Genomic DNA, 13,353 nt, shown 5'->3' on the forward strand with positions numbered 1-13,353 from the left:
GCTATCCAGTCTTCAGCAGTAGGTTCTGAATTTCTAAGAAATCTCAGACTTTAATTCTCCTCGAATTGACTCAATTGTGAATCTTTCCTGACCAAAAGTTTAGTCCTTCGCTACGTTTCCAATTCCAAAGTGGTATTTAAAATGTAAAGGAGAAAGAAACAGCAACTTGGGCTTGATTAAAGACTATCATGATCATTTTTCTCTGATGGCCTTAAGCCAGCTAGATATTCATATACCAATTTAGAATTAATTCAGAAACATTTCTGGCAACTCTCATGTTGTTGCCAATTGGCATAAATTGCTCCTAAATCAGATCTTTCGATACCAGCCCTACATGCTCAGAATTTTTACTAAATTATATTTGTTCCTTCTTCGTTATTTATTTTCTCTTTCAGCACCTTCCTTTTTTAAATGTAGGTTGGTTGTATTCTCTTCCTGGCAAGATCATCTTTAACCTTCTTTCCCCTCCAAATCAGCTTCCTCAGCCACACCTTTTAGCCTCTGCTCCTGACTGTTTTTCTCATTGGGGACTTTTCCTCAGGGGGCTGTGGTCCTGGCACTAGGGTCAAATGCAAGGGGTTCTCTTTCCCAGCTGCATTTGCTGCATGTGAATGTTCTGGAGCAATGGTTCTCAAATTTCAGTGTGCATCAGACCTATCGAGAGAGCTTCTTAAAACCCAGATTGTTGGGTCTCACCCCAAGAGTTTCCGATAAGTCTAGGGTGTGGTCCAAGAATTTGCCATCTGACAAGTTGCCTGATACTGATGAAGCTAGCTGGTCTGGAGACCGCACTTTGAGAATCACTGGTCTGGAAGCTCAGTATCCAAAAATGATTTAAGGAGAAGCACTCAGGCACAAAGGACAGCATCCTGAGAAAGGCTTAGGTTGGGTATCTTACCCTAGCTTTGCTGCAAACTGGAACTGGTCAAGTCGCTCACTCAGTCTCTTTAGACCTAGTTTTCTTCATCTGTAAAATGATAGCACAATTCTAGTTTTATTTAGGCTGTTTTTAGTTGCAGAATCAGTTCTTCAGACCTTACCAAAGCCAGAATGTGAAACAGATAAAGTTAGAGCTGCTGTGGATTAAGCAGAGGGCAGAGGACCAAGGAAAAGGGGGCCCAGAGCCCAGGCTACCATGTTCCTCTCCATTTCTGTATTTCTACACTACCCATCACCCACATACTGCCACTTCTCTAGGGGACTCTAAACAGTCGCTTATGCTTCACAGAGCCCACTTTCACTTTCAAAACCCTACTATGAACGATCTCTAAGAATCTTGGGTGATTTTACGAATCCTATTCTTCCTGATTTTTTTCTCCCTTGGAGCTTCTTTCTTTGTTTTTCCCCCATGGAGATCTAATTCACATACCATAGAATTCACTCTTTTAAAGTATACGATCCAATAAATTTTAGTATCTTCACTAAGTTGTACAACCATCACCACAATCAATTGTAGGATATTTTTATCACCCTAAAAAGAAACACAGACCCATTAGTAGTAATTTCCCAACCCTCCTTCCTCAGCCCCAAGTAACTACCGCTCTATTTTCTATTTCTAAGGACCTGACTATTTGAGCAGTTCATGTAAATGGAATATACTATTATGTGGCCTTTTGTAACCAATACCTTCCATGCAGCACAATGCTTTCAAGGTCCATCCATGTTGTTGCATGTATCAATACTTCGTTCCTTTCCATAGCTAAATAATATTCTATATATGTATATACCACTTTTGTTTATCAGTTAATGGACATTTGAGTTGTTTCAACTTTTTAGCTACTATGAGTTATGCTGCCATGAATATCATAAATATTGTGTACAAGTTTTCATGTGGACCTATGCTCTCTTGGATATATACCTAGGAATGAAATTTCTGATCATATGGTCACTCTATGTATAACTTTTTTTGAAGAACTACCAAACTGTTTTTCCAAGTGGCTATACCATTTATATTCCCATCATTAAGGTGAGAAATGTTATTTCTCCACATCTTAGCCAATACTTACTAACTGCTTTTCTCAATTATAGCCATCCTGGTGGAGTCTCACTGTGGTTTTGATTTGCAGTGATGTTGGCCATCTTTTTCATGTGCTTATTCGCCATTTGTATATATTCTTTGAAGAAATGTCTATTCAAATTATTTGCTCATTTTTAAAATTGGGTTGTCCTTCTATTATTTAGTTATGAGAGTTCTTGATATATTCTGGCTGCTAGACCATTATGATTTATATAATTTTCTCGCATTCTGTAGGTTGTCTCTTTCCTTTTCTGATAGTAATTCTTTAAAGCACAAAAGTTCGTTTATGTTTCGTGAAGTCCAATTTATCTATTACCCCTTGGGGCTTCTAGAGATGTCTATTTTAACTGAATTTCACAAGGATAATACCATTCTAAGGTGAGAAGGGTTTTTACACTAGGACTGGCCTCCCTTTCCCCTCAGTAGTTTTTAATGCCCCTTTTCAGATTGACACAGTTGTGTTTAAAGAACTCCCACATACCTGGTCAGAAAGCTAAATAATTCTTCCAAACAAGCCAAGTCGCTCTGATCTTAACTTTTTTGTGAACTTGGATTTGGGGAGAGTGGTGAGGAGTATTGTCATAGACCCCGAGTGAAAATCCAATGCAATTTATAGAGCCCTTTCCCAGGGAAAAAATGCTTTCACACATTTTTTTCTATACAATTTCAGAGGACCTGTGAACTTTGTTAGGCTGAACTAAAGACCCCAGTTGGAGATATATAATGAGAAATAGCAAGTTCTCTGAGGGATCTTGCTCTGTGGCTGTGACCTTTAGTAGAACTCCAATGGGAAGTCTCATGCAAATGGTCTCTTCTTACCTCTTCTTACGTTGTAGAATGATGATATTTATCTACGAAGTAAAGCTGAATCGTTCAAATGAGATTGGCCGAAGGTGGCTGGAAAATATCCTAAAACTGGGAGAATAGATAGAAGTCTAATTTTTTTTGTAGTTTTCCCTTTGTGAGTATTTGATATTAAGCTCATATTATAGATCTAGTTACTAATACCTGCTTCCACCTGGATTCCAATGCCCTCAATGTGTTTTAGACTAGATATTGGCCAGGTGATACGATATCCTCCAATTTTAAGATCACTTCACGAATTTCATCACTGGGGTAAAGTACCATCTAAAGGCAGCTGTTGAAACATTTGTTAACCATACTTTTCCATCTTAAATATTTATTTTTTTCATTAAAATTTGTAAGGCACCAATAGAGAGGAAATTGTGTATTAAATAGTTTCTCACTTGGTCTAGTGTGTTTTCTTCTCATTTCCAAGGTCAGATGGTCTTAACAGAAAGACAACATACACACAATCTGTTTCATGACAAGGCAAAATGTGCAGCACAGGAAGTCAAGTGGAATGATTTTTCACAAAGTGATTGTGAATTTGCAGCAACTTAGCTTGTTAGAAGCAAAAGTAAACTCCCCAAACTCTCCATGCCATCAAAGACTAGTAGTTCCCTTGCTATCATTATAATCTAGTGACCCAGAATATAACTTAGAGGTATTATTATTATCATCATCATCAAGCCAACCCACGAAGACCAGCAGAAGGGAATGGAAAATGCAAAAACAGGAAGGATCCCTCTTTGTACTCATATTGGGATGCAGGTAGAATTGGATAATTCATCCGACTGCAAGAAATTTTGTGACAAGATAATCTTAGTTGAGTGGATGTTAATTAAAAGAGGCCCCAATAGTACTTATATCTCTTCATGGAGCTTCACATCTCCATGGAACAATTTACTTCCCAAGAAAGAGCAGAGTAAAGGGAGAGTACTCACTCTTGCTCCAGAAAAGCAAGACAGTCAATAAGTCTTGAGTGAATCTGGTAAAAAGAATCCATGTATTTTGTAATTACTTATATAGGAATGGGGAGACTGCTTTGTTAGGTACCCCTTTACTGCATGATAAGCATAGTAGATATTACCCTGCCCTACTACCTCTCTCAAAGTATGTTTTATTTAATTGAGATTATAATTTGCATACAATAAAGTATATAGATTTTAGATGAGTTTAGAGAATGCATACACACATGTAACCACCATGTTAATCATTAGTTTTAGTAGTTGTAATACTGCTGTATAGCAAAATGTTCCGAAACCATGTTTTCATGCATTGTTTCACTACTTTGTTAGGTGAATATGATTTCTATATTCATAACAGAGATAATTCTAACCTTACTGCAGAGATGAGGAAATAGACCAACAGAGATTGACATGCTCAAGTTTCCACTGGAAGAGTCCAAATGATCATATCAAAACATTTTTTTTCACAAGCAGAATAAAAGAAATGTGTAGGAGTAGATATCAAAATATTCATATAGAGTGAAAGAGAGAGATAGTGGGAGTACCTGGAGAGAAGTCAGGGCCAAGTTTGGCATAGAAAAATTGAAAGTGAGAAGAGGTTCTCGTAAACCACCATGTCCCTATCTATATACTTTAGTTTGGATTCCTTAGAGAATGAAAAGGTGTGAGATTCCCCCATTTCTGAAGAGAAAGCTTGTTCCCCTTTGAGAAAGAATGACGTTATTAACTCCTCAGACCGAATCTTGCCTAACTCTTCCTTAGTTGAAGCATAGAGAACACTTGCTCTTGGCTCTGTTTGCCATTTCAGCCAAGTTTTTCGAGAGAACGTTTTTATTTTCAATGATGCTCTTTGCTTGGTTCGAAGCCCCTCGTTTAATATTTCACATTGTATTATTTTTCCTACGACTAACTTTTCTCAGTTAGTTAAATCTCATAATTAATTTAATAAATGTGAATCATTTATAGCAATCCAAAGAAAATCTAGCAGAGGGAGGCAGTCACATGAGGAGGGAAAGTAAGCATGTGATTCTGGATCTTATCTCAAGACCTAAAAATGAATTTGGAGCCCTGTCAATATTCCTGAATTCCTTTGCTCTGACATCTTTCTTTGTATTTCTAGCACAGAATTCTGCAGATAGTTTTTGCATTTAGCTTCAGGTTTATGCCACTTACTAGTAAATCCTTTTGTGAAGTTAGCATTAGAGCCAACATGGGTTCTGTTTATCAGGACTATACAACATGGGCCATTTGCTTTCTCGTTTTCCCTCTTATCAACTAAAAGAAAACTAAAATGACACGACTAAGCAAGAAGACCATCTCTCCCTACCCTTATCTTCTACTTTATAATATTGAAATTACAGTCATAAGTTGACAAAATATTTTCACATCCAGACCCTTACTTGATCTTCAAAACAGATCAATGAGTCTGAAAACAGAATGCCGGGACAGGACTTGGCCCTAATTTATTAAGAACAGCAGCAGCAACAACAACAACAACGATAATGATAATAAAAACCAACGTGCTAAATATCTTTATACAGGGTCTGCCTCATTCCCTGTAAAATCACTAATTTGTTCTGGCTTCTCCCCTCCCCCATTGGTTCTGGGTAGTAGTATTGTCTGTTTTTTTACAGATGAAAAAACCAAACTATATTTTCTTAGGCAACATGACTTATCAGCTTTGTGCTGGGACTTTATCTAGACCTTCCAATTACAAACAAAACTTTCCTATGACTTTAAATGAATTAAACCTAATTCACGTCCTTTTGCTCACTTTCAATAATTCCGATTGCCAGTTATCAGAATATTAAACCATATTACTATGGTTTATTATTTCTGTATGTTTTCATATCTTTTTTGATGGTTTGTTTAATTTTTATTTTCTCATGTATCCTTTTGTCCTAATTTTTATTTGCACTGTTCCTTTTTTTCATTCCTAATTAATCATCCTTCTGAAAGTTTGCTAAAGAGTGGGTAAGTGCATTCTCCTTTCCAAATAGCAATGTTTTGCATTGTTATTTTTTATTAAGGAAATATGGAATAATTCAAATGGGTACTAAAATGATCTAATAAATGTCAAGGAGCTGGCATACAGTATTTTCTGTTGAAATCGGTTTTTCTTTTTTCCTGGCATTTACAGCAGATTTTTGTTTGTGTGGGGGTTTGTTTTCGCATTACTATTTAAATTTAATAACCGACAGCAGCAGTTAGAGAAATTGAAAAACTTAGCAGCAGTCTCAGTAGAGGTTGTTAACCTGGATCTGCTAATCCATCAGTGGAGAAAATGAGTGGCAGCCACAAGGGTTCAGAAAGAGACATTTGCCTCAGCGCTGAGTCAGCACCTTAAGATAGAAGTGGGGGGGCTCTGAAGCAAAATATCCGAAGGTCTTGGAGCAGTTTCTGCCAAATCATTCACAGCGTATTGGTCGAATTTCCTTTGGAAGGATTCTACCTCCTAAGCTACAAACCGGTGGGGGCACCAGTTTCCGAAGATAATTTTTTATCCCCCGTATTAAATTATTGTGGTATCTTGCTTTGTAAGACCCAAATCAACACACTGCTAGGCCGTTAAGCTATCCATGCAAGCTATCTGTAAATGTATCGAGCTATTTGCAAATGTAGATATATCTCTACATATATCAAAGCCATTGAAAGCATTGGGTGAGGAACAATGGGCCCGGTAATTTTTTTTAAGTGCTTCGGATCTCTCTTCATCAAAGACCTGAAGTCAGAATCTTAAAGCTGCTTCTGGGGCTGTGGAAATAAACTGGGTCTGCAGGCCAGGCTTTATTTATAAATTGCGTTATCTAAAAATTACTGCTGGATGCAATGCCATCACCTTCTAAACATGCTAATATTTGTCTTTCTGTGTTCTTTAGCATCAATACCATTCAAAAATAGACGAACTAATTGAAGAAACTGTTAAAGAAATGATAACACTCTTGGTTGCAAAGGTAACCTTCAGCTTCAGGTGAAATGTTTCATTGCAAACATTGCTTTGTTATGTCTGCATTTCCATTAAAATGTAACACGTTAAAAAGTTGAGCTGGATACTTATATTTCTCAGGAAACAAGATTGTACGTCACCCAGTCTCAGCTCCGAATGATTTTTCTGATGATTGCAAGCCGTGTGAAGATGAATTGATGAAGTGGCATATGTTAACTTAATAAGAATTTGTCCCCAAACGTTGCACTAGGTTATGCGGAAAATGTTTGTTTTGTTTTTCAGCACTGACAAAGTTAGATTTTTAAATACAGAAAGTTAAATGGTAATAAGGAATTCTGCCATCATGAAAACCCCCTTTTCTCTAGTTTCACATGCAGTGAGAGTCATAATAAAACATAAAAGTCAGATAAAGCTATTTCAGTCACCCTCATGAATTATAGAATTTTAACTAAGTAATGTTGAATGGGAAGACATTTATATTTGCCAGTGCTAAACTTCTGTTTCCCCCAAATTACTGATAAAATACAAATAAAAATAGATTGGATTAAATGTAGTGCTAATATGTAACGTAAAAAAACGGTTTTGCGCAGTTTTGGATTTTAAAAAGTGCATTTAATATTATCGCATGCTATATGCAACTCAATAATATTTTGTCACTTTGCACTTCTGTAACACTCTCTATTTGCAATCACATAATAATGAAGAGAAAGCCGGATAAGTCAAATATTTCTATGTAAAGGCAGTCTATTCCTTTCCCCAAAGGCTGAATTCGAATAATAGAATGCAAAAATGAGCAGAGAGCTCAATGCTGGTCTTATGTGGTCGGAAGGTGTTGCTCTATGTTGTGAACAATTATAGTTTGAAATAATAATTTTTTTTCTGTTTTGTTGTTTTACTAGTTCGTTACTATCTTGGAAGGAGTACTGGCAAAATTATCCAGATATGACGAAGGGACTTTGTTTTCTTCTTTTTTGTCATTTACCGTAAGTAAAGAGCTTTACAATGTTATTTTTATTAAGGAAATTTGGAATAATTCAAATGGATATTAAAACTAAAACTATCTCATAAATGTCAAGGAGCTGGCATAGGGGAGAAATGCCGTCGTGTCAGTTTCTTTTTGATTTGTATATGAATGCTAATTGCAGTCAACTACCAGTATATAATAACACTAGGAGAATAAGCAGGACATTTTGTAACAGCAAGTAATCCAAAATCATTTCTGTTTCATCTGTGAATATACACTATGTGTTTAGGTATATGTATGTATGCACACACACACACATGTCTCTCTATGTTTGTATCCTGAGAGAGAGTTACCGGCCTGAGCCCAACTTAGCTATCTTAGGCAAATCATTTAATGTTTCTGAGCCACCATTTCCTCATCTGTAAATGGTGAAAATTAATTTTACAGGTTGCGAATGGAGACCTACAGGTCACATAGAGGTTGTAAATATGTTTTAATTGGTCCTCACTGCTTCAGGTACACTTTTCTTAACCGAATTGCCCACATTTAAAAATCAGGAGAAGCCACAGAGAAGTCTGTATTCTAGGACTGTCTTTATAAAGCGGATGGTCAGCAGCACTGGGCCTGTGTATGTGCATAGCAGCAGTCTGCTGGAGCTGAGTCACAGCGGTCTCCACAGCCGATATGTATTTGCCAGTTTCCTGTAGCTCCCTCCTGGCTGTTTCGCTCATTCTGACCCGCCTGGGCTTGGGGACACATCTGGCACAGATGATCAAGTCTGTACAAATTCTGAGGGGCTCTTATTCTGTGCCAGGATTGGGTAAGACCATAGAACTGAGTTAAGTGGTGGGCAGAAGCCAGCCTAATTCTCTGGAGGTAAGTGATCAATGGAGATGGTCATTGTAAAAGGACTGCTTTGGGGCCCGGTTCTCCGACCCTTCCTGTGTTAGGCGGGCACTGCAGCTGCATGCTTTCTTGCCATTTTTGATGGCAGGATGCTTGTTGGCTCTGAGACCAGCCGTTCTCCTCTGACAATGCCGTAAGAAGGGCCATCAATTTAGGACCCATTATCTATGGGTCTTTAAAATAGCCTTTCTGTATGAAAAATTTCCTAGGAGGGCATTGAATGCCAAGACAAGGCCCAGCACAAAGTAGGGGGTAGCACATCATCATCTTTGGAATCCAATAAAATTGGGTTCAAATCCAATAAAATTGGGTTCAAATCCCATTAGCAATATTAACCAGCTGTGTGATCTTTAGTAGGTGTCTCATCCTCTCTGAGCCTCATTTTCTCTAAGTTTTGCTTTAGTTTCAGTTTTGGCTTTAGAGAAATGTGCTGTTATTTCATTTTGCTTTTTGCTTGTGTGTTTTAATTACAGTCAACTACCGATGTTGCGTGGGAGTGGGAGTAAATAATGTCTTCCATAATGATCTGTCATGAGGATAATAACATAAGCGAAAGAACCTAGCATAGTCCTAGCACATAGTAGGCCTCGATAAATGGCAGCTATTATTTATAAAAGATATCTAATATGATTATAAAACATCGTAGACATACGTGCATACAAGTTCTTTCCAAATATGCCCTACTTTGGTCTTCCCTAACCCATACATTAGATTTCCTGAGAACTAAGAGAAATGGAGACAGAAAACATTTGAAACAATTCTAGAGAGCATCCACTTATCTTCATGTCCACCTTGTCCTGATATGCAGCTCTGACCTTCCCAGGTATGAGGATTGAACTCAATCTCAGAGAGTACGATGACCCCAGTCCCTGGAATTTATTGGCAAAGATGGGGTGCGAAGAGGTTGGTAACAATAGGAATTCTATTCGATTTCACTCTGTAGAACCACCCGTAATGTGTCACAGCTGAAAGGGAACCTGTCCAACCCACTCTCTGACAAACAAAGAAACCAAGGCCCAGAGAGGGGGAGTAATTTGTCTAAGGTCACACAGCAATGGGCAGAGTGGTGACAGGAACCCAGGTCTTCTTTGCCAGCTTTCCCCCACCACTGAACAGCTTCCTGAAGAGAGTGGGATTCAGCTGGCACTTGCCTGGCACTAGAAGGCAGATGGGCAAATAATGAGTGGGGAAGATTCATAAAGAAGGATTCAGGGCACATGAGTGGGAAATATTAGATAATCTTATTTCTCAGTGCAGTCATGGAAATAGTGAAAAGAGGCAGAAGTAAATGCAACATTTCTGGAAAACATTTCCCTGACACCCACAAAAGATATCACTTTCTTTGAGTCTTCATTTCGAGCAACCATTTTTACTGCATTGGACTTGAACCAGTGAAAACCAGGAAAGCTCCTCTGTGATTTACTGAGCAGAATTCAATCCACTGAGAGTCCATCCTAATTACTGACTTACCAAGAGGACTAGCGAAAGGTGGTCCAGTGGCAGTGATATCGAGGACATAGTACCAAGGAGATCCTCACGGCAGTATCTGAAACCAAGAAGACCTAGCACAGCCTGTGCAGGAGTTTTCAAGCTGAAATTCTCATCCTCTCAGCTCCCTTGTCTGAGACATTTTGCAGTCACCCAGCATGCCTAGCGAAGTCCCTGCCACTGCAGAACACTTCAGTGCCTGTTGCTGGGCCTATAACTTCCCTTCCTTAGTGACACTTCTCCCACACACTTGGCCACCCCCAGGCCAAAAGCACCCACTTATCATTTGCAGCCTGTGTTCTCATCTCCTGCTGGTATTCCAGTGTTGGAGCCCGCGAGCTGTGCTTAGAGGTGGCAGGAATATCTCCACACGTGGATTCTGAGCTTCAGCCCAAATTTCAAAGGGCCTCTGAAGACTTCCTGCAGAAGTCTTCCCAGTTGTGTTGATTACCCTGGAGTGGAGCGAAGGTAAAGGGTTGAGCAGAGATAGCAGGTATTGCGGAAAGAGCCTTGCCGTCAATGATAGGAGAACCACACGTGAGTCCTGGGACCCTGGACAGAGGCATAGAGATAGTGCTGACATGCTGGCAGGATTTTCTTAACTCTGCTCCCATTTCTGATTCAATTCTTCAAGTATTACTGTGCACTTACCACATCCCCACCTCAGCAGGGCTGCCAAGTATGAGCCATGTGCTCTGCCCCCCAGAAAGCTGACAAGTATCGACAAATATGCCACCCTTTCCCCCTCTTTCTCCCGCTGAGCGCCTCCTTTCCTGGGTGGGCTTGATTTCATGGTCCAAGCCAGACATTTTGGAAAACGTCTGCAGTGGCACAGAGCAGGCAGGAATATTTATTTCTCGTCTCCATCTGCATTGCTTCCTCTCTTGGAGAGGAGCTGGGGGGAGGAGGGAGGATGAGATGTGGCTTCTTCGTGCCAGCCCGAGAGGCGCCCAAGCACACCCCTCCTCTCCTCCCTCCCCAGCCTCAGCAGCAGTAGCAGCCTGGGATTTATGGAGGCAGGCGCCTTTGGAACTTTGGAAAGATCAGCCCAGTTGGAAGTCGCAATTAGCAACTATCCGCCCATTTCCCTTGCCTGCAAGATGTGCTTTTGTGTGGGTTGCCTGTTTGCAAGAGTCCCTATTTGTAGGTAGCTTCACGCTGTTCTTTTAGGAGGCCAAGATGGGGGACAAGCAGGTACCCAGGTGCCTCTCCCAGCAAGTTAAAATCCTTTCCTTGGTTCTATCCAGATGTTAACCAATATGCTGATTCTGGAATCCATTCATTCATTCGTTTGTCCATTCAACATATATTTACTGAGCAACTGTATGTCATATATTGTGCTAGGTGCTAGGGGCACATGTTTTCTGTCCTTGTAAGCTTACGTTTAGGAAATAAGACAGACAATGAAAAGGAAAGAAAATTATAGAGTAGGGGAAGTGTCGTACAGGCCACAAACTAGAAAGAGAGAAAGGGAAGGTACGAGACGGTGTTACTTGGGCTAGGATGGTTGCGGACAGTCTCTCTGAGGTGGAGACGTGTGAGCTGAAACTTAAAGGGGCCAGCCATGGGTAAAGAGGAGGGGAGAATCTTCTGGACAGAATAACTACAGGGTCCATGAGGCAGGAAAGCAGGAGGAATTTTGACAGGATATTTTGGAGGTAACAGGAGCAGGATTTAGGGATCGTGCGAATGTTGGAGGTGGACACATGAAGAGGCAAAGGTGGAAGGCTCGAGAACAGTGATGTACTGAGGAGCTCAGCTGAGGTAAACGAGTCCTGAGAGTCAGTGGGGTACAGCAAAAAAGACAGCCCAGAGTGGAGACATGGAATGGGACCCCAGCTCTGCCCCTCACCAAGGAGCTGTGTGACCATACAAGACCACACCTTAGCTTTTAATTCCCTTCAGTGTACTATGATGCCAGTTATATTAGATGAATTCCGAAGTCTAAAATAGCTATGAGAGCTACAGCTCCTATTCTTTAAACACTTGCTAAGTGCCTGGCACAGGGCTAAGTACTTGAAATAGATTTTTCTTGGTGAATCCTCTGAACAATGCCATCTCAAGAACACTCTGCTGCACATGATAAAACTGAGGATCAGAAAGGTTAAGCCCTCCAGCTAGATCAGTGTCCGCCCTTTCTCCAAACCCTGGAGGCTCCAAGGAGGAGTGAAGATGTAAGAGGCGGCCACCCCCACCCCTGACACCAGAACAATTACATCAAATCCTCTGAAGTTTCCTAGAGTTCGCCATATTGAGATGGTCACAATATGACATGGAAGCATCTCAGGACAGGGACCATAAAGCCCATTTTAGGGTTCTCAGAGGCCTAAACCCTATTATAGTCCAATCTCCTAGGTCTCAACTTACCCTCATTCATACTTTTTTCCCTTTGCCAGCATTTTATTTGTTTTGCCTCACTTAGAAATGAAACAAAGTAAACATGTTTCTTCTTGCTAGAATCCACAACCAGGGCTGGTGTTAGCCTAGATCAACCAGCAGCCATCGACCACTTTTGTGCAGAGCTCTTGATGTCATGCATCTGTGGTCAAAAGCCAGAAATGAATCAAAGAAATTCATTTCTGTCCACAGAACATTTTGGTCAGAAAGCAGTTTAGATTTTAGAGTGGGGTGAGTGTTCACAATAGTTTGTTAGTGTTGTGTCCAATGCATTCCATTTTTGCTTTGGCTTCGGGGACTGCCCAGAATGGGAAAGATGGCTTTTTAGAGTGTGGGCTGGAGATGGTGGTACAGACAGAGAGGTCTTGAGCCACTCTCAGAGGATAACATCATCAAGTGATCAGATGTTGAATTTGTGTGATTCAAGTCAGTTGGCTTCTACATTGCAGAGTAGAGGTGCCAACCATGGTAGTAATAGCTGATGTTTATTGAACACATACCATGTGGCAGGCACTGTGCTAAGTGATTTACATGTATTTTCTCATCTGATCCTCACAATCACCCTATGCAATAGATAAAATTATTATCCTCATTTTACAGATGGGGGATCTTGGGTAATATGTCCAAAGTCACACCGCTCCTAAGACTTAGATTTACTCCTTTATCATCACCAGAGTGTTATTCCCATAAAGGCACAGAAACCCATAAATGAAGTCAATTAGTAACTCTTCCAGGAACTATTCACTAATATCATTCCTATGGGAAAGAGTCATCATTTCTCACATTGTTCCAGCAAAAATTATTTTCTAAATAGTTTGCCCAG

The 13,353-nt window shown here is 40.0% G+C and overlaps 1 protein-coding gene across 1 annotated transcript in view; it reads left to right on the forward strand.

The window, feature by feature from the left end:
- CADPS (calcium dependent secretion activator) overlaps positions 1 to 13,353 on the forward strand; it is a 445,139-nt gene that overhangs the window by 372,295 nt on the left and 59,491 nt on the right. The window contains 2 exon segments of the mRNA XM_039880531.1: positions 6,708 to 6,782; positions 7,675 to 7,758. Of these exon segments, the coding sequence (XP_039736465.1) occupies positions 6,708 to 6,782; positions 7,675 to 7,758 (159 nt within the window).

The sequence above is a fragment of the Pteropus medius genome, unplaced genomic scaffold, assembly GCF_902729225.1.
Source record: "Pteropus medius unplaced genomic scaffold, Ma_sr-lr_union100, whole genome shotgun sequence".
NCBI classification, from domain to species: Eukaryota; Metazoa; Chordata; class Mammalia; order Chiroptera; family Pteropodidae; genus Pteropus; species Pteropus medius.